The sequence below is a fragment of the Hesperophylax consimilis genome, chromosome 18 (genome assembly GCF_061612785.1).
Source record: "Hesperophylax consimilis isolate HC1 chromosome 18, BYU_Hcon_1.0, whole genome shotgun sequence".
NCBI classification, from domain to species: Eukaryota; Metazoa; Arthropoda; class Insecta; order Trichoptera; family Limnephilidae; genus Hesperophylax; species Hesperophylax consimilis.
In genome coordinates this window covers 17488428-17510207 of record NC_142853.1, presented here as the reverse complement: position 1 = coordinate 17510207, position 21780 = coordinate 17488428, and the positions used below count along the sequence as shown (strand labels likewise).

General features: G+C 33.0%; 1 protein-coding gene across 1 annotated transcript in view; it reads left to right on the top strand.

The window, feature by feature from the left end:
- The first annotated feature begins 846 nt into the window (after window positions 1-846).
- The window catches only part of fs(1)M3 (female sterile (1) M3), a 111680-nt gene continuing 90746 nt past the window's right edge, over window positions 847-21780 (top strand). Inside the window, exons 1-5 of the mRNA XM_089642217.1 lie at window positions 847-952; window positions 3977-4142; window positions 17345-17556; window positions 20233-20468; window positions 21630-21765. Of these exons, the coding sequence (XP_089498343.1) occupies window positions 902-952; window positions 3977-4142; window positions 17345-17556; window positions 20233-20468; window positions 21630-21765 (801 nt within the window). The 5' untranslated portion in view covers window positions 847-901. The remainder of the gene's footprint in view (window positions 953-3976; window positions 4143-17344; window positions 17557-20232; window positions 20469-21629; window positions 21766-21780) is intronic.

The window sequence follows — 21780 nt, the reverse complement described above, 5'->3', positions numbered from 1 at the left end:
AATTCATCAAATTTCAACGTTAATTTGCGAGTTCTGTGAAAGATATTTTCCATATTTTTAATTCTGTTATTTTCTAGTTCTGTTGTTATTTCAGTTCTGTCAAGCAACTAGCCCATAATGATATAATATCAGAACTTGAATAGAACTTTCACAGAACTCGCAAATTAACGTTGAAATTTGATGAATTGTTCAAATTCTCCGAAACAACCGGTCCTTAGTATATAAAATAATGTGAGCTAAAAATAATTGCATTAAAATGTACATAAATCTCAAACCGAAAACAGTGCCAATTTCATTACGATGTTTAAAAAATTTCACAGATTTAGAGTTTGCATTGATTTGGTTTATTATTGATAATAGTAAGATATATGTGTAATAATCTTGTTTAAATATGTTAATATTCCTTTTTTTAAAGCTCTTCTTATTCCCTCCACTTCTCTTCTTGTCACTGAAGAAATAAACCTTTAAAAAAATGTTGTAAGTGGGTCTGTACGTCCGAAGTAAGGCAAAATAAAAAGGCAGGTTGGTAAAATTAATGAAAACAATTTGAAATAGCAAAATTCTCTCTTAAATTGATTAGGAATTTTACCGACTTGTCTGGAGCCTAGGAGTCGAAAGGTCAAAATATAAAGTTTCTTTAAAACCGATATAAATCATACTTCCGTTGATTTTCTGCTCAGTGTAAATCGACTGTGGTAATGTTTTCGTATTTAAAACTTATAATATTCCTACCGACCCAACGAGTGGGTGTGATATTGACCACATGTTATAACATGCATTTGGTTGTACGGTAGCAACAATAATACATTATTTGAAACAATGATTCAACATTTTAATAACGGTGGCGGTTGAGTCGACTTCTTATTATTTAATACCGTAATAATACATTAATTAATGTGAAATGTTTTCATTTGTAATTGTGTTGTGTTTTATCTTGAATCCGAAATCCTATGTGAGTATGAATAATTGTATAATCCACTTATTATTATAATATTTTGTACGTGATATTAAAATATTGAAATACTGTTTTCGTGAAGATAGTCTCTTTGTGGCAATACCTATTTTGAATAATTATTATATTTACTGGCTTTTTTAATCTAACTTTAAGTTATTCCCAAGCCTTGGAAACACCGGTAGAATATATTATGGATTCGCATGTTAATAGAAATAACCTCAGAGCCATCTTCTGGCAGGGATAAGCAGGGATTCTGTTTTTGATCACATCCTTCTACATCTGACGTAATTATTCATCTTGCTTCTTTCGCTTCCCTGGAATTGTTAAGGTTTAAATACACTCCTTCTACACGTTATTTTGCTCTGATGCGAAATAAATCCATTACCTAAGTAATAGAGATGGTGCGGCTCTACGTACCTACCTCTGTCTTGGGATATGTTTTTTGCATCATGCACGTTCGTAAATACATCATGCCGAGTTTTGTGCCTTACAAACTACCGTACATGTAAAATAATCGTCAATACAGCAATAAACGAGTCATTTTGTGATTTTTTTACATAACCTAACCTAATATTACAATAGAGCTTTGATCCGATAATTAATGACCTCGGCAATAAGAGGTATACGCACTTAACTTGTAGTCAAGAGATTACGAATTTGATTCCTTCTTAAGGCAATTATATATTTCAATCCAGTCTGTGAAAACTATGTCTATTTCCAGACTAAGATCCTGTTGAATTCGCTCAATCGTTCTGTAATGTTCACAACGCGAGGACGTCAACGACTTTTTCCTATATATTCTTGTATTAAATTTTCACTTTATTCTTTTGTATGTCATTATTTGTGATTCTAAAATATAATAGGAACTGATAAATCCAAACGAAACATGAAACAGAACAAGACACAGAAGTTAATAAATTAACGGTCGCAACTGGGGATCGAACCACGGATGTCTTTCTAACCGGGACAACGCTTTTAACGACTAAGCCTTTGAGATCTTAAGAGTTCTCAATAGAAATCATTTATCATATCGGTAAGACAGAGATTCTGAGTTCGATCCCAAGTGGCGACTGTTACCTTTTTTCTGTGCGTGTTTGTTTAGATTAATTAGAATTATCTATTTCTTCAATCTTAAATATACATTTGACCGCGTAGGTAGGAATCCAAATAATATGAATTATTATATGTGATAAAGTCTAATCTACTGTTTTGATATTTTAGTGAATCTTAAAAGGTACAAAACCACCAAGCCAATTCCTAACCAAATTACTAATATAAATGTAAATATTCCAAAACCTTCTGTTTAGGTTTGAGTTAATATCATGGAGGTCTACCCTTATTCTATTTTATCAATTTTATAAAGAATCTGTAATAACCTATTAAGTAGTATTACCTCTTCATAACAACTTTTGACCATTATTTGCATGAATCACACGTAAATATGAAATAACTTTGTCGCTTTTGGCAAGTGGCCGTTATCTTTTACAGCGCCATTTCGCCGTAAGTGTGGGTTATTTAAAACCATACTGTATTGATGAGATGCCTTCGATGCTTGGAGTTAAAATTGATGTAGCTAGTAGAAAGTTCCTAAACATCACATGAACATTTAAAACCTTAAGAACGTGACTTGAAACTTTTCAACAAAGTTCCTCGAATTAATATCGTCAACGCTTGCTAATTTAACTAAATAAGTCAAAAGGCACGAAGTATAAAACTCATTTCGTATTTTCAGTGTATTTTTTAAAGCGTGAAAACTATTTTCTTATTTTTTGCAAAGTAATTTCAAATTTCTTGTTTTGTACATTATTTAAAACAGTTGCTTGAATTTTGAGGATCATAAACAATTTCTAGTAAAATGTCACTTTGCTTACAAATGTAATTCCTTCATTTGAATAATGGATGCTTTTGCCTGATCTTCATAGCTTTGGTACGTTATGCCTTCATAGTGAATTTTCACCTTCAAATTTTACCTTTCGAACAATTTTCTGCGTAGCTCAGTTCGCCAAACAAAGGGGATAACGAAATGCCCTCGTAAATAATATAACGTGTTTTTTGGTAGATTTTAACGGTTAAATCTTATATGTTTATGAATTTCTTAGTAGCTCGACGAATTTCCTTTCAACGTTTCCCTCAAACGAATAAGAAATTATTATGTTGGATTTTCATCGTGGATTTTATTATTTTTTATGAGGTGTCAAAAAAAATTTTACTTACGATTATAAGGAATTTTATTATGCAATTCAAAACGACTTCTTTAAAATATTCAGTAACCGGCAAAACAGGTTTTTTAAAGGTACCTACGTACTTCTACAAAAAATGTTTAAATATATAATGCTGCCCACGAGTTTTAACTGAACGAGGTCAGCGAGACCATAATATCTTCGATTGGGGTGTGTTGTAAAAAGGAGATATGTAAGAAAATGGTTAGGTTAGGCTAAATCCTGGCTGTTCTGATTTGGTACAAGACAAATACAAATATGATAAAGCCATTTCAAGGAATATTTCGAATCTAAAATGTGGTCATAGCAGGGCGATACTTAGTTTAACACCATGGAACGTGCAACAAATATACCTAATTCCTGATCTATTTGGAGTAAAAAATTAAGTTGTCACTTTGCAATTATTTTTTTCGTCAAAAAACATGTTTTTCCATCTTATGTCGCCCCTGCGTACAGCCTAGCTGGTCATGTAATATGCAATCCATCTCGTTCCAGCTGCACTGTATAGACGATACAAAGTGCATATCACATGGTTTATTGCGAAGCCGACGTGTGGGAATGTGATCAGTGGCGAAGTGTGATAGAAAACATTTTTTAAGATATAAAATATCATCGGACAGCAAAATAACATCTAAATTTTTAACCACACATATCTGTGTCGAACTGACACATCCTGAATAAATCACTATCCGTCCTGCTGCTAGGCGAGAGTCCTGCATACAGGGTTATCAACCAACATATAATCGTAAAATCACATCACATCATCAGCACAGATATTTAATTTGTGATTTTTTTAATGCAGATCGAATGCCGAAGTTCTTCTTCGATTCAACCCGGTCTCTGGAAAACCTGGAGCGAAAACCCTTGGAATTGGGGATCATTTCTGGAAGAACACTACTATGATACTGTCAAGTACCTGGCGGAATTATCTGATGATGGATTTAGTCATAATCGACATAAAAGAGAAGGTACTTTTTATTTAAAGCATATGTAAGATATGTTATTCATATACAAGTTCTGTGTTATTCATATACAATTTATCTGATATTCATATACAAGTTCTATATTATTCATATATAAGATCTATGTCATTTATTTCCAAGTTCTGTGTTATATTTTATTTATATACAAGGCAAGGCTGAGTAATTTCACCATGTTTTTTTTATATTTATACATGGATAATTATTGTATGCAAGAATTGAAAGTGGTGGTATTGGGCGTGAATTTAAGTAATCTGAAAGTATTTTTGTTGTTTGTTTTTGGGGTGTTATGCCGTGTTGCGCTAACTGCTTCTTTAGCCGACGTTTTGGACAGCGTTGCAGTGTCCATCATCAAGGCAGATCCGGTAGATCCGAAGATATGGATCTACCGGATCTGCCCTGATGATGGACACTGCAACGCTGTCCGAAACGTCGGCTAAAGAAGGAGTTAGCGCAACACGGCATAACACCCCAAAAACAAACAACAAAAATGCTTTTGGCCGTGAGAATCTAAAAACTAATCTGAAAGTATGTTTCCTATTGATTGCTGATGATACGATGCTGATTGCTAACAATATGGAAAATCTACAGTCTCTGGTGTCTATTATGAACGAATTGTGTATGAGGAATCAGTTAATGATTAATGTAACCAAGTCTAAAGTAATGGTGTTTGAAAGACGAAAACAATGCGCAATATAGTTGAGAATGATGAATACTTAAAAGAGATTTATGAATTTGTGTATTTGGGAAGGACGTTTCCGAGATATGGGAAGGCTGACAAAGATATTGAAAGAAGTGTGAATGCAGCTAATTCCATTATTGAAGGGTTGGCGCCAACAAAAAACTGTCCAAAGAATCAAAACTAGCAGTCCACAATAGAGTGCTGGTACCTACACTGATGTACGGCAGTGAGGAATGAAACTGGCAGAGTAAGGATGAAAGTAGATTTGTAAGTAGTGCTGTAGAAATGAGATCCCTGAGACGTATATGTGGTAAAACCACGAAAAATCGTTTGAGAAATGTGAAATCCGCAAAAAATGGAATGGCTGATCTAAGCATAGTGAGTAAAGGTAAGAAAGAGACGCTTAGAAGGTTTAGACATGCAGAGCGAATGAACGAGGAAAGTAGTAAAAGGAGAATATATGACGCAAATGCGAATGATAGAAGATGTCGGGGACGCCCGAAGAAGACATGGCACGATCAAGTTAATCAGATACTTGAGTCGGGCCATGTCAAGAGTCAGAATAATATAAGAGTATGTATGAGACGATGTATGAATGTAAATGAGGCAAGGAGTGTGTGCCAATACCGAGTTGTTTAGCGGTCCGTCCTCTCTGCCTACCCCTGTGGGGAAACGGTGTGATGGTCAGTAAGTTAATTACAAGTTCTGTTGTGCAATTATAGTTATGCTTTTTTTTATTTCCGCCTTCTGAATGCATTAGCAAACTATTGCGATGTCGGATATTTAAGATTTTCACAGCCAAAATAATAATAATGATTTATCTTTGGAGAATTATGCCGTGTTTCTCTACCTCCTTCTGTCAATATTTCGGACAACATTACAGTGTCAATCATCAAGGCAGATGTGTGATGATGATGATCTGGACACTGTAATGCTGTCCAAAACGTTAGCTAACGAAGTTATACAATGCGTGTTTTTACAATTCCTTTTTAGGTGAGTAAATCAAATTGCTTTTATTTGTATACCTACGCCCTTATTGATTTCCGAATAAAATCCTCGTAACTTATTAATGGTTACTCACATCATTGAAAGTTTCCCCACTCATTGTATTGTTAAAATTTGACTAAAGGTCGTTAAACTATAGTATTCAAATTAATTTTTAATTATTTATAGTTTTACAACAATAAATAATTTGCCTTTTGTAAATTCGATGTTTAATTAAAATTGTTTCGTAGAGTTTTATAATTGATATATTTTAACTTGCCGAAAATTGCTTTAATTTTATGTTATTTATTTTCTGAAACTTGGCAATTATTACAACAATGTATACATTTCTGAAACTTCAGTCCTAAACACAAAACACGTGATCCATTTATACGGTTTAGTTTCCAATGATATCGTTGTGTGTTAGGGTATATTATGTAGTAAATACGCTACTTTTACATAAATATAGTTATTTCACCCATAATTCCGCACAATAATAATTCATTTCAATAATTAATTATTTGAATTATAATTTTGACATTATTTCTATTACGAATCTATTAGCCATTATTATATCTAGGTTTACCCGTGATTTCAAAATACATACGCTTTTCTTTCTATTTTTCTATCCCGACTACCCCTCTCAACCTTCCCTCCCAATTTACCCTTTATTTTTTTTTAATTTTTATCATTCCTTCCTAACTTTTCCTTACAGCATTCCCTTTACCACTTTCTATCCCAACAACACCCATTCCCTCCTAACCTTCCCTTCTAACTTGATTTAATGTTTGGTTTTTTTATTTTTTTTTTGTTATTAGATCAGCATACTTTTTTAAAACATTACTTGACACTATGGGCCTCATTGGTAGCTTTACTCGTGCTGATGACCCCCTTTCTCTGACAATTTTTCCTCCTAACTTATCCTCCTATCTATTCCTTCCCAACCATTGCTCTCAACATTACCCTCCTAACTTTCGCTTTAATCTTTCTAAGCCAAAATTTCAATTAACTAAATTGTTTTACTTCACACAAAAACGGAACACATAAATCTATATTTTCTAAATAATTAGAAGAAAGTACCTAGTTATGCCGCTTATTATAAGTAATAATAATAATGATATAATGTACCGCTTATTCGCTTATAAGTACAAAATTGTAAATTTAACTAAAGCTTATAACAGAAATTCAATTTTAACACTTTTTCCTTCTATAAAATAAAATGTTCTCTAATTAAACAATGTAATGTGAAATTATGATTTGAAATAAATTTTTCAATTTGACTGGCTTAAAACAGGATCCATTCCTAGTTGGCTAGTCAAAGTTTCCGTATATGTTTTATTGTATAATTTCACGTGAAATATATTATTATTATTATTATACCACTTTCCTACCAATTTTCTAGATTCGAAAATAATTAATGTTACCTATAAATGAATGTAAGCCACAACCCGTCAACTGCCGATTATTGAATAACCCATGATAACGGCTGTCAAGCGTTAGTGTTGTTACTGAAAGGGTTGCCCTTTGGCAACGTTAGCATATTGCCGAATTGTTGCCTTGGATAAATTTTCCCTTACAGGGTGAATAATTTAGAATGATAATTCGAGTCAGCTAACGGAGAATTTTGAATATCCCGAATGGAATTATTTCGTTTTTGGGGAACTTAAACGAAATGTATTTATTTTGTTTACTTTGCGTTATACCGAATTATTTAAGTGTCGGTTGCTGATCGTTAATCTGTAAATTGGATCTGTTTTGCGGTTAGCGAAGTTTAATGAGAATATAGTGCTGATAATTATTTTTTTAATAAAGAAAAACCAACATTCCCAGTTTACGAACAACCTGATAATATTTAAAAATCTTCTACTACCATCACAGAGAGCGGAAAATGTTACTTGCGTTGTGATGGAGGATTTGAACGCTATATTACCTATATAGATAGAGCTATTTGGTGACTAGGTACTTCACCTTAGAGGCACTACTAATCAATCAACGTACCCAACAATTTTTTTTTTACTCTTTCATCAATGTATAGATAGCACCAAACGTAGAAATGTATTAGTTAACATGGTTCTTTGGAGATTTTGCGTAGGTTGGTACTTGACCATTGTTAAGTTGTCCTCCACACTAGCGACTATTTTTTTCTCAATTTATTGCATAATCTAAGGTTCTTAGCTATAATAATCGCCAAAAATTCAAATTGCACCACTGCGTTTCTAACGTACATACATTTTTCTATAGACGTCCGTGAAATCATTTCTAATTTAAATTCGCCAAATTCCTTATACCTACTTAATTCCGCTATTTCACTAAAAGGCAACTTTATAGCGAATGTACTAGTTGTTCTGTGAATAGTGAAAAAAAAATGTTTCCAATTTTCTCTTATTTAATAAACCAAAACCAAAATTTCCTCTAAAATATTTGTAAGTTGGTAGGTACTACGTTAAGTCTACACAATTATAAAATAATAGACGTATTGTATTTAACTTGTTTTATTTCAAATAAGACTATAATTTCTCAACAAAACATCACTAATAACTAACGATTTTAACTGTGACATGTTACCATTGTTTATGGTATATTTATACCGTTGATATTAAATTAAATTAAACTAAGTCAAAGACCAATTTTTTAGAACTTTCTTCAGGCAGATAAGTCCTACAATATTAAAAAATGCGAATGAGAAAGTCCAAATTAACAAGACGATTTCACATAAAAAAATCTTTTATGAATTCCTCAACCGTTAAATTGGCCAACATCTTGAACCGGAAACGGAACGTACAAACAAAATTTAAAGAGACGAAATGCAAAACGATCGATTAAAACGAAACTTCGCTACGCTCAGTCAATAATGAAAAACAATAGACAAAATGTGTTTTCGTTAGGGTAACTCAAACTTCGTAGAAAATCGTATAACCTTTCAGCGAATGCACACAAAACAAATACAACGTTCTTATATTTCAAACTTGCAGAAAATCTTTACAATAACCTTTCAACAAATGAATAGAAAATAATGACAACGTTTTATATTTCAAACTTGCAGAAAATCGTAATAATAACCTTTCAGCGAATGCACATAAAATAATGACAACGTTCTTAAATTTCTAACTTGCAGAAAATCGTTATAATAACCTTTCAGCGAATGCACACAAAATAATGACAACGTTCTTATATTTCAAACTTGCAGAAAATCGTTATAATAACCTTTCAGCAAATGCACACAAAATGACAACGTTCTTATATTTCAATTTTTCAACGACACATTTTCCTGATTCAAATCAATGACGGCAGATTATACGCTATAAAATATGCTAATGGCACAAATGACAAAACTTCGCGGCGCAATATCGAACGTATTTCCTAGCGGGAGACTAGAAGTTTTCAAGCTGTGACTTGTACGGGAAAATTTCCAGGCCCAAATTCTCCATCATTTATTTCGCGAGAAATTATCACTTTTTTAACTCATAAGAGCGCCCTTTTCTGTACCGTGTAAAGACAGGGAAACTATATTCCGCCACCCGGTTGGTCAGTATTATGAAGAGGGGTAAGGTAGGGGCTGTAGGAAAGGATTTTCATGCGGGTTTTGAAAAGGTCCTGATCATGTAATGGAAGAAAGAAAGATGCCGGTAGTTCGTTTTACATAATAGTCGACTTACACAAAAACAAGTGGAAAAAATGGCATGGCTTCATTCTCATGAAGTCAACATCAACTGTGAACGGGTGTCCCGCCCGTGCCAGTCGAGTTTCAGGGCCTCGATTTTCAAGTCATTCCACAACGAGTGATTCGACCCACTCGTTGTTCGAGTGTAATGTGCAAGTATGTACCTTCGAAGAGGGTCAAGAATAAGATACCACAGAGTGCACAGAGGATCAATGCTGCTAGCTCTTCAGAGCAGGCTTTATTGAAACTAAATTGGCTCAATCTGTGAGGCGGGTTTGGGTACCACCGCCCGGGCAACCATTTATTGGATAACCAACACCTCCGCCATATGTCACCCCAAGTGGTTCGCTACGGCTTAAGGATTTAGCAGGGGGGCCTGGATTCGTTAATGTCATGCTAGGATTTTGTGAACGAACAAAGTATAATCAATATATTTTAAACACATGATTCTGTTTTTTTATTATTGAATTGCCAGCAACTTGCTGTATAAAGTCAAGAATTGTCCCTGGCTAACAAGATATTTTGTATGAAGCCACGGCACGCCAATGTATTGGGTCACACGACAAAATAGATTATTATCTTCTGCCGCTCGGCTAACGAAATGGTACTTGCTAAATTGCCATGTCTGTACTAGTACTCGTGCTGCTAGCAATACTACTCGACTGTGAGACAACAGAAGTTTCTGACAAGAATCGTGAAAAGCAATTTGATACCGTACGAGAGTAATCTGTTGTGATTATAAATGTCACCTCTTGCGCGCCGCCGATGTCGACAGGCAGAATCAAAAATATAATTTCTCTGAATTAAAGCAGCTATTCTGTGTAAACTACTTACGGTGGATTATCTGTGCCAATTATTTAATCGCTCAGGAATGTCGATTATTGTTTATAGATATCTTGGCGTTAAAAAGGCTGAATCAATCACTCGACTTCTAGGCCTCAATTTCACCAATTCATAGCACCTGCTGTAGATATTCACAGCATTCAAAGACAGGACGTTTAAGAAAACCTACAATACCTAAATCAAATTACCAAAACTGAGGCTAGGCACTTCTAGCATTTATGCCTAGTATTACTATTTTTATAAATATATAAACATATTATCGGGTAGGACGGTATAGTTAACAAAAACATTATTTTTAAAAAAATAAGTAGGGAAATAAGGTAGAATCAGATGGCGCACAGCGAAAAATTAACGTCGAGGCACGGTGAGGCCAAAAAGGCATTATCATTCCTACCTACTGCTGTGATAAATTATAGTATGGTTTTACAATATCTCTGAAGTTGACAGTATATAAAATTCATTTGAAATATTATTTATTTATTCAAATATGAACAATATTCACACATGTTTTAATACTTAGAGATTATCAGTTCTTCATACAAGTCCCTGATAGTGCTGACACGGTGACCGGATAAATCATCAAAATGATAATTCATCACATCTTTAAAAAGTTATATAAAGTCATGGAAAGTGATGAAACAAAAACTTTATTAACTGGGTTAAGTTGGTTAGGTTAGGTTTAATTTTTTTTTTCATCGTTTCTAATGACTTTATATCACTTTTTAAAAGTGTATTGAATTGTCATTGTGTTGAGTTATCATGTATTTACAAATCTCAATAAAATAGAAAAGGACTCGTTATTATAAAACCTTTATACCTTTACACAATTTTTTTGGAAATAGAATATAGACAGCGATCTTCCTCTTGTTTAAAAGGACAAGTGTGCAAAATTTCATCAGTGTCGGAATGAAACTTTAACTTTGAATACAAATCATATACACGCCTCCCGCCCTTCGGCCCGCCCGCTAGCCCGCCAACCGACCACAAACAGACACTCTCCTTTATATATTAGATTAGATTAAGACAAACCTGCCATCAATAAACGGGAAAATTAAAATTTTAACTGTAATCGTCTCATACTTAATAAATCAGTTTTAACCGAAAATATTAAAATAATAAATCATTTTAAACATCATCCAAATAAAAATAAGGCAGGGGTAAAGAAAGTCGTCTTAATGTGGCTTAGCAACAGTTTGATAATATTAATTAAAGAACGCCATCACAACAATGAAAAGTAAAATTAAAATTACTGAATAATAAAATAATTTCTTTATAAGATAATATTAACTAACTCAACAAAACTAAGAAAAAAATATTTTTCGGTATCTTTTATGTATTGTGATTAAATATTATTGTATTTTTCATTTGCTTTACATCGTTTAACCCTTGATAGGGCAATCTCTAAATGCGGGTACACATGACCACGACCCTTATATTGTGTTAAAACTTACCCTAGGAATGCGTGAACATCATAAACGTGACCAACGTGAGTGAAGTTGGAGCGGACAGCAGCGGAGTACGTTTTACAAGAAACATGTCTGTGTGGGTGGACGTTTATGCCATTTTCAGGTTAAGAGGAAAAGTCAAGCCAAAAATGTGTATATTCTTGGTATACCTTATATTTTAGGTAATAGGCATTTAAATCGTTTGACAAACGGAGTCAAATAATTTTATAAGTAAGCAAAAAAGTTTATCAACTGAAACTTTCACAGATAATCTTAGCTCTAATACTATATTTTTTAAAGTTGTTTCCTTTATGCGTTCATATTTCTATTTTAAAAAAATTTTAGAGAACATTCATATTTTGTATTGAGTAATTTATATTTTTATTTGTATTCTACTCAAGCGAAACGATAGGAAAACCTTCAATTTATCTAAAGCATATTTTTGGTATTCATAATGTACGTATTTATGTAGTGATTTGATATTAAGCTTCGCCTTAAGCATAATGACATTCGACTTTTCAGTGCGTGCCCTGTTATGTTAATTTATTCAAAAATCTATGAACAATCAAGTTATAAAAAATTATTCATTAAGTTATTATTTACATGCAATGTTTTTACCAGTATCTTTTTGACACAATTGTGAAACCAGCGGTCATTTCCACATAGAAAAATAAATGTCCCCATCTAAAAATATGAATTTTAAAAAAATATATAAGCCCTTTATGGGATTTCAAGCACCGGTTTAATTTTTCGAATTATTTTATGATTCAAAAATATGAACAATGTATTTACAACATGAAACAATAAGCCAAAGCAGCATTAAATATGGGCAAAAAAAAAATTACAATGGCAAACGCATACACCTACGTAATAAACACGACTATGCCCTTTCACAAGAATATAAACATAGTTTTTTTGCCATAATGTTGCATACTGCGACAACATTTCAAGCATACTTAAATGTAAGACGTTGTATTTGGTAAATGTTTTCAATTGTATTAACATTTTTCATCAGATTAGCAATACTTGCTGACCATAAAATTTTTTATTATTATTTCCCACGAACCGTAAATCATGTTTTACTAATAATTTATTTGGCTAGAAAACCGGTAGTAAAAGGGTCAACCACATATAAATAGAAATTGTTCAAAAGAAACAAAATATATTTCCATCAGTACTGTTATCAAATTTTATGGCAAGAATACGATTCAAACTAAAAGTAGGTAGTTTAAGTTGAGCGTTTGTCTCTCCATAACTTCTTCTTTATTCTAATTCGGTTCTATCACAAATATAACTTCCCTACCGATTTATTTGCATCGAACAGATCACCATAAATGACATCCATTCAAAAAAGGCCAAAATTGTTCCATAAATTTTCGTTATTTTTCATAATAAAAACTTCAAAGGCCATTCAGATTCTTATTATCTGGACCATATTTTTTTGCGACCGATCTGCTTTCATCTTTTCTTTTGTCACTTTGATCTGTTAAGACATAGGAAGATTTCCATAACGACTGTGAATGTTGAAGACATCTATAAAATCCAATAAAATAGATAAAACTGCATTTTTTAGAAGAAGAAGATGGGAGGAAAAATAAATAAAATTTTCTCCTTGATGTTTTTTCATTTTATATTTGTATTTTTTTTAATTATTATTTCAAAGACAGGGGTCAACACGTTACTTTTAAACACCTACCTTTAATACTAAGGAATACATTAGTTATTTTTTGTCCTTGTATTATTCAAAACATTCATATAAATTAAATTAAATCTTTTGAAAGTCTATTTGATTATAATTTTTAAAAGAATCCCTCTTGATACGTTAGTAACGAAAAAAAAATATTTCTCGCATTCGATTATTTTAATATTCTTTACTGACATTGGAAGATCATTCTCAACAATGTGTACTTTTTCGACAGCATTTTTGTTTGTTTTTTTACGTGAATACCGCACAAAAGTCCCAACCGCTCCTAACCGCACGGAATTAGTGAATCTATGGCATCCCCAATTAGTGTATTTTGTGAAGCCGTAGGTAGTGTAGAGTGAAAGGAGATGGAAAAATGGAAGATGGGTAAGTACCTGGCTATTCAGATCTAGTCACCAAACACGACTTAAGCCATTTCAAGCAAAATTTCACTTCTGAATGGTAGTCTTACACCAGACCGATACTGAGAGCATCTTCCACTCTGGAAGGTACCGCAAATATATCTATCTCATTTTATCTTAAATAATACATTTGTGAAAAAATACAAATCTATCAATAAAATTTACTTGAGCAATCCGACCGCCAGATTGCTAGTCTAACCTTACCCTCGACCATGGAGGCCGTCAAAAATACAATTTATTTGAGCAATCCGACCGCCAGATTGCTAGTCTAACCTTACCCTCGACCATGGAGGCCGTCAAAAATACAATTTACTTGAGCAATCCGACCGCCAGATTGCTAGTCTAACCTTACCCTCGACCATGGAGGCCGTCAAAAATACAATTTACTTGAGCAATACGACCGCCAGATTGCTAGTCTAGCCTTACCCTCGACCATGGAGGCCGTCAAAAATACAATTTTCTTGAGCAATCCGACCGCCAGATTGCTAGTCTAACCTTACCCTCGACCATGGAGGCCGTCAAAAATACAATTTTCTTGAGCAATCCGACCGCCAGATTGCTAGTCTAGCCTTACCCTCGACCATGGAGGCCGTCAAAAATACAAAAACACGGTGAAAACATCACAAAACATCATACCGATTCAATGTGATATACCTTCTAGCTGGTTGTAATTTTATTTAACGCCCAGAGGGCTTTTACATGGTTGGTAGTATAATTTTAATTTGACAGATACTTTGAAACATAAAAAATAAGAATAAAATTACATTTGATAAAAGCTATGCAACAAGTCATACAAACACAAGAAACAAAAACAGAAATTTACAGCTATTTGTAGGTTTACATGATGTGTTTAGGAGTATTGTTGAAATAAATGTTTTAAATGATCCACAAAACTTGCCAAGTTGGTATTGAATATGTCAACATGTAATATGTTATGTTGCTAAGGCGTTTTAAAAATAAAAAATCAGCATTAGGCGTTTTAAAAATGATTATTTAACAGAAAGTAGGTATTTTCAAATCATTTTAAGGAGGACACGTTTCAGCACACTGATAATTTTTTAGTAAGTTTCGAAAAATATTCGCATAGTTTGGAATATTCGCCCGCAGTCCCCCCCTTACCTGGCAAACGAAAAAAAGAAAGGCAAACATTTCCGGGTTACGAATAACCCGATAATATTTAAAAATCTCCAACTACCATCACAGTAAGCGGAAAATATTACTTGTGTTGTGATGGAAGACTTAGCCAGCCGAGGAATTAAACACACTACGCAGCTTTTACGGTCTTTGCAATGCATAATAAAAGTATTCAAACCAATTTTCTCCCTTATTGTATTTAATTTATACAAAACATTTAATTTCGTAAATGTGAAAGTGGCGGCAGATATTTTTTGCGTAATGCCAGCGAGAAACACTTGGAATCAACTATGCAAATATTATTTGAGAGAGTCAAGTTTAGCGATTCCCAGCTAGAGACTTGAGAAATACCACACATACTACGCGGCCGGATCGGGATACACTTGTTGAAGGAGGCTCATTGGCCTCTCCAACAGGACTCTATCGACCCTTCGTCTTGCACCGCAGTGGGAAAAATGAATCCATACGTCCGTCACTCCTGGACACACTGACCCCCCATATTCTTACCCTCCCCTCACACCTGTTTCCTGCCCAGAATTTTTTCTCACCTTTATTTCCTTAAAAAGACCTTCTACACAGCATCCCGAAAGATCACACATGCCATTATTTTCTTTAGGGCCTCCTGTGTGGTGCTTATGTAAAAAAATGCGTTCCCCAACATGGAACTAAGGGAACTAACTTCTCGAGGGAAGTAAATGATGTAACATGTGTCAAGCCAAAGGCAAAACATGTTAACATACTAGTTCTTCCCATCCAAACACAGCCTACTTACGTGATTACAACAAATTCTAAGAAAAAATATTTTATGGCGTGAGTTTCATTCTGGTATTTTTTAATCAGGGAATATTTGAGATTTTCTGGAGGTTTTTGAGGTTCTTATTAAATACCTTAGGTTGGCATTTGAATGCTTTTTATACGACCCAGAATGCTCAAAGACAATATAAATTTGGAAAGAATGCCTCTTATCATTCTTTATCACTTCGCTAATTTGAATATTTGTTTGATAAATCAAAGTTATATTTTCAGCGCGTAAAAAAAATATTCACTTCAATTTCGAGATAATAATTCTTTGACAATTTGTAGCTTTTACTTTTTTCCTGAAAATATATTATCTTACAAATTTTTTTATTGGAAATAATCAAGAAAGCTGCCTTGCGGCATAGTATTCATTTTATCAGAAAAATAACGTAGATAAATGTTTATGTCACTGTGCGTAATCGTACGTTCATATTAGTAGTTCAATATAATAGAGAAAAAAACGTTTTTATGTAATTGTAGGCTTTAAATGCTTACTTGTATGTGTGGGTTGTGTCTTGCGTCTTTCAGTAGAAGAGTGGTTACGGACTCAAATCCAGATGAAAAATAAAATAAAATATACATAAATATATTCAGGGTTGGTTATCTGTTGTGTAGGGTTTGAAGCACGTTTATTAGTAAGGCCCAAAATCTTACATTATATTCTTTACCCTTTATACAAAATAACGATGTATTGGTAACAAAAGAAACAGGCAGTCAATGTATCAATGTCTTGTAAATTTCAATTAAATACCACGTATTTTAAAATAATTGAAATAAAAAATTTGCCGTGAGTGATGATATTATTTATTTTAGATAGATTCTGACGATATATCAAAAAATCGTTTTTTGGGTATTCATTGGATTAGACAATAACTTCACTTACAATCGAGAATCACACCAAGGTCGTGCTTATCAGAGCTGGTTAAAAGTGTTGTTTTCATTACAGATACAGATGTACCGCCACATCTTGTGAATATGACATGTGTCACTTTGAAACATTTGAAAATAATTGGTTATTCTGACAATTAATATAGCTAGTAGTTACGCTATTGAAGTCATTCTGTAATTTGATGCAATAATTTAGGTTATTTATAGGTTATTTATGGGATTATGTTGGTTAAAAGTATTTTATTGCTATAGTATTATCATCTGCAAGCAGTATTAATAATTAATACTTCTTTTTTTTTAAATAAACATTTTTGTCTATTCTATACTTTGTACTTTTTTGCACTTTATACTTGTAACTTTATGTATATGTTAATGGGACATGTTATACCTACCGTTTGCATTAAAATAAAAAAAAATACAAGTAAATTTACCATAAGTCCCAAAAACGTCACTAAAATTATTTGATTTATGCTGCACTTTGCTAGTTCTTAAAAACACACAACATCTGTTTGACTAGTGGGTATACACCAAAACATACAAGCTAGTCAACGTAATTCATTATTCACCCACATCGATTTAATTATCGACTCAAAAATATGAAAGTTTAAATTTAATATAATTTTATCGTTTTATTTTTTTTGTCTTACAGATAGAGAACAAACAAGCATAGCAGTAAATTCCGTATACGGAGAAGTGATATCTGAAGAGGCTGTAAGTCTTCCTTGCATCTTCGAAGTTTCGGGAGAAAAAGAATTTGTGGTTGAAGACAATGTCTTTCTTCTCCACAAACACGAAAAAGGAAAACTGTACTTTGAGCTCATCCACATTCTGGATATTGTGGATCCTGTTATATTTGTCGAGGTAGGTGATAACTTACTTCCCTACTAGTCAAGTGTGTAAACAAAGTGAGTTAGGAATATGAAAATTTGAATACATTGCTTTATTTATATAATTAGAGGTTGATAGATGTTTTATTTTGTGTTAAAATCTAGTAACCACTACGTAAATAGAGCTGTTAATTTTCTTATAGCCACATATCTCAAATTTGTTGGGATATGAGATGAATTAAATTCCCGATATTAATTTATGTGTTAACCCTTTTAGTATTAAGTAAATATATCTCTTATTTTATTACTATTATTGTTTTAGTAAGTTTGGCAATCAAACATTAGCTCTTTAGTTTATAATCTATTTTAATTTTTTCTTTCCTTTTCTTTCTTTTCTTTTCTTTATATTATATAAAATATGTATGTTGTTTTTTTTTTAAATTGTCCCTGTTCTAAAACGGAATTTTCTCGTAGTTAGACAGACAAAACATTTTTCAAATGTATATAGTAACTAAACTACTCGCAAATAAAAAAAAATCAGATGATCAATTTTCAACCCTGTGTAAGAATTATTGAATAATTTTGTAAAACAATTTTTTTTCCATGAAAGGTATTGTGGATTTTCAACTGATTATTATTATTACAACAATTTGAAAGCAAATACTTTACGTACCCGTTTGATATCAAAGCAACATAAGTAATATAAAGCTAATGTTTTGTGGAAATCTAACTATATACTAGAATTTATAGAATCTGAAATTTATTTGCTCGTTTTAAATGGTCTTGGTACTTAACGGTTTATAAACAATAAGCAATTTGATTGGTACTATGTTCATATAAACATCATTTCCCAATCAGACTAAACGAATATCTGCACAACATTTCAATCAGTTTGTGAGTGTTTTAAGGTCGACAGGAACCACATTAATATCATAAAGGATTCCGAAACTCCCGAAGCTTTGGGTAGTATTATTGCAAATGGCAAGGCCCGCTGACATGAATAAATTAGGTGTTTTGGTAAACAAGTGAATATTACAATTTGATGCAAATCAATTTATATTGGAAATCCTCTGAATAATACTGAATTTAATGTAATGTATTATGTTTTTAACGCGAATCACTTGTCACCACAGAAGAAATATACGCATTTTTGAAGATTCTAAACTATGCTGTTAGCAGTCTGCTTTCTGAACTGAGTACCTACATAATTTACTCAATATCATATAAAAACTATTTCTTCTTTTTGGCAATACGGGGGAAATGAATATGGCGCCAAAGTAATTGTTGTCATGTGTTCCAGTTGTATTAAAACTTGTTTGAACTTTTACTGAACTCAAATTTTGTAAATAATTATAATTATTATTTTTGTGTAGTGTCATGATTATATTTCTTCGAAAATTTTGTTAGTTTTTCGTAGATTTTGATTCAAAATTTGCTTTCCAGTATTGTTACAGTCCCATAAGTTATTCTGGAGAACTACGAAATATATTAATTAGTGTTGTTGTTTGAATAATTAAATATATTTATTTTTAGTAAGGTGGCTTTAGGTATTAAGATGTATTTTTTTATATAATGTTGTGATCGTAAATTGGGAAAATCGACAGACATGAATAGATTTGATGTCGTTGATCCCCCCACCACCTCCCCCCGTCTTACTCACTCTCTCTCTCTCTCTCTCTCTCTCTCTCTCTTATCCTTTCCTTCAAAGTTGATCTTACCGTATTATTATGTTTCCGTACTTAATTTACAGAAAATTAAGTGAGGCATTTTATTTTATTTACTTTATTTACTGTGATTCAAATTAGGAATACTCTTTAATTTACTGTCATTCAAGTTTTATTTAATTTACTCTAATTCAAATTAGGTATTTTACACAATTTTCCGTACCTAATTCAAATTAGATACGTTACTTAATTTACTGTAATTCAAGTAAGGAATACTATTTAATTTTCTGTAATTCTAGGTAGGTATTTAAATTAATGTACTATAATTCAAGTTAGGTATTTAATTTCATTTACTGTAATTCAAGTTGGGAATGTTATTTAACGTACTGTAATTCAAGTGATGTATTGATTTTAGTCTGTATATATATATATATATACAGCCCTGGGGAATGTTCAGGATAAAATGTAAATATATATTTTATATTCTCATTAAAATGGTGTTCAAACAAAGCTTTTTTATCGTTAGATAAATAAGTTGACTATTTCAATCGTTTTATAATGGAGTAAAAGAGAATGTATCTACTACAGTAAAGTTGAGGTTATGTTACTGAGCAAACAATGAAAAAAAATGTATAAAAATGTTATTCATTTGCCCTGGAGTCAGTATTGAACACCTAACGTTTTTACTTGGCTTCGATGTTTAAAACACGTTTAAAAAAAATGATGATAAATGTTACTTATACCAATATATTTAGAATAAACAATCTACGTGGAACGATCTCGAAAGGACGATGATATTATAATAAACAGAAAAAAATACGAGGTGTGTTGAAAATATAAATACTAGAACGTATGTAATATACATTTACTGTAGCAACACCGACTGACATGAATAAATTAGAATTTGTGCAAAAAATTGTTATGTAAACAAAAACCATTATTTGGTTCGGTAGAAAATCCCTATTCCCGCATATGGTTTGGATTTTTTTTATTGTTTAGGTTATTTTGTAATATTGTGACTAAGGTGTGATTCCTTTTATTTCCAGAGCACCACATACATGAATGAAACTTTAGTCTTATTAGCTCATCGCGAGTATGGGCAACTCTTTTCTCTGCCACTGGATTACTCTGACGCAAGTACAAGGTGGAAAAATTCACGTAGAAGACAAAAGATCTCCAGCGATGGGAACAAGCTGGTAAAAGCAGAGTTTCTCCACCACAGGAATGATCTGTACCTTGTTGTATTGTACCGTCGCAAAAAGGGATTGACGGTTAATTCAATGTAAGATCACACAAGTTGAAGTTTCTGTTTCAAATATTTCATATTTTTCTCTCGCTTTCACATTAACCCAGGAAGCCTTTAAGAAGAGAATGCCGTAGGTCACCCAAGTGGTTCGCTACGTTTGGTGACTACAACAAAGGTGTCCGGGTTCATGGAGTTAGGTTTGTCTAGGTCTTGGTGGCGGATGCGTTTGACCACCCATTTCATGGCAGGCTGGATCGGGATAGAATGGTAAAGGGATACTTTTTAACTTCTCCAGCCAAACTCTCGACCCATCGTCTTGCACTGCAGTGGGAGGGATGGATTCATTCGTCCGTCTCTCCCGGACACATTGACCCCCAGACTCCTACCCTCCCGTTAAACCTTTTTCCTTCCCAGAACTTTCTTTCTTTCCTTTCCCTATAAATAGTCTCTACACAGGATCTCCGAAGATGACAAAGACCCTGAGATAAATTGTTTTTCTCATGGCCTCCTGTGTGGACATGGTGTAAAAAAAATCTCTCAGTTCCTATGTAATCTTTGGTGATGATGTGTGTAGGGTATTTTTAAGAAAGGAAGGAAAGGAAGTTCTGGGAAAAAAGGGTATGAGGGGTGGGTAGGAACCCGAGAGTCAATGTGTTCAGGAGTGATGGATATATGAGTCATCCCTTTCACTGCGTTGCAAAAGACTTTGGATGGAGAGGTCAAAGAATCACTCAACCGGCTTCTCCCGATCCGACCCGCTACGCAGTTGATGGGTTGATACATCCGCAAGGATGTCTTGTCAGAGGTATTGGGTATCCAATGAATGGTTCCCGGGGCTGCGGTAGCCACACCCGTCTCCCAAATTAAAAATCGGTGATTTCCCCATTTATTGGATAATGATAGTACTAGGTTGTTCTTTATAAATTTTAATGAATTACATACCGTGGACCACATCTGTTAGTATCCACGTGAATTTACAAGTTAATATTTCGTGATATTAATACTTGTAAAGAAATTATTGTATTTGAATAAAAAAAAATTAATAATATGTAAAAATGCGTTTCACGTAATAATATTGATTCAATACATCATGAACAACCACACCGCAATGTTGGTGATTAGACAACATTACAGTTTTTTTAAATTTAATTTCCCCACAATATTATTAACTTAATTCGTATATTTATTTATTTTCAGAGTTTATCAATGGAAACAAAAATATTTCGATGAAAAATATTCACTGAAGACAAACGGGGCTGTTGGTTTATCTGTCATCAAAGAAGAGGGATATTTTATTATGAATATCATACAGAACCCATTTGGAAAAAAACAGGTGAGACAGTTGTTA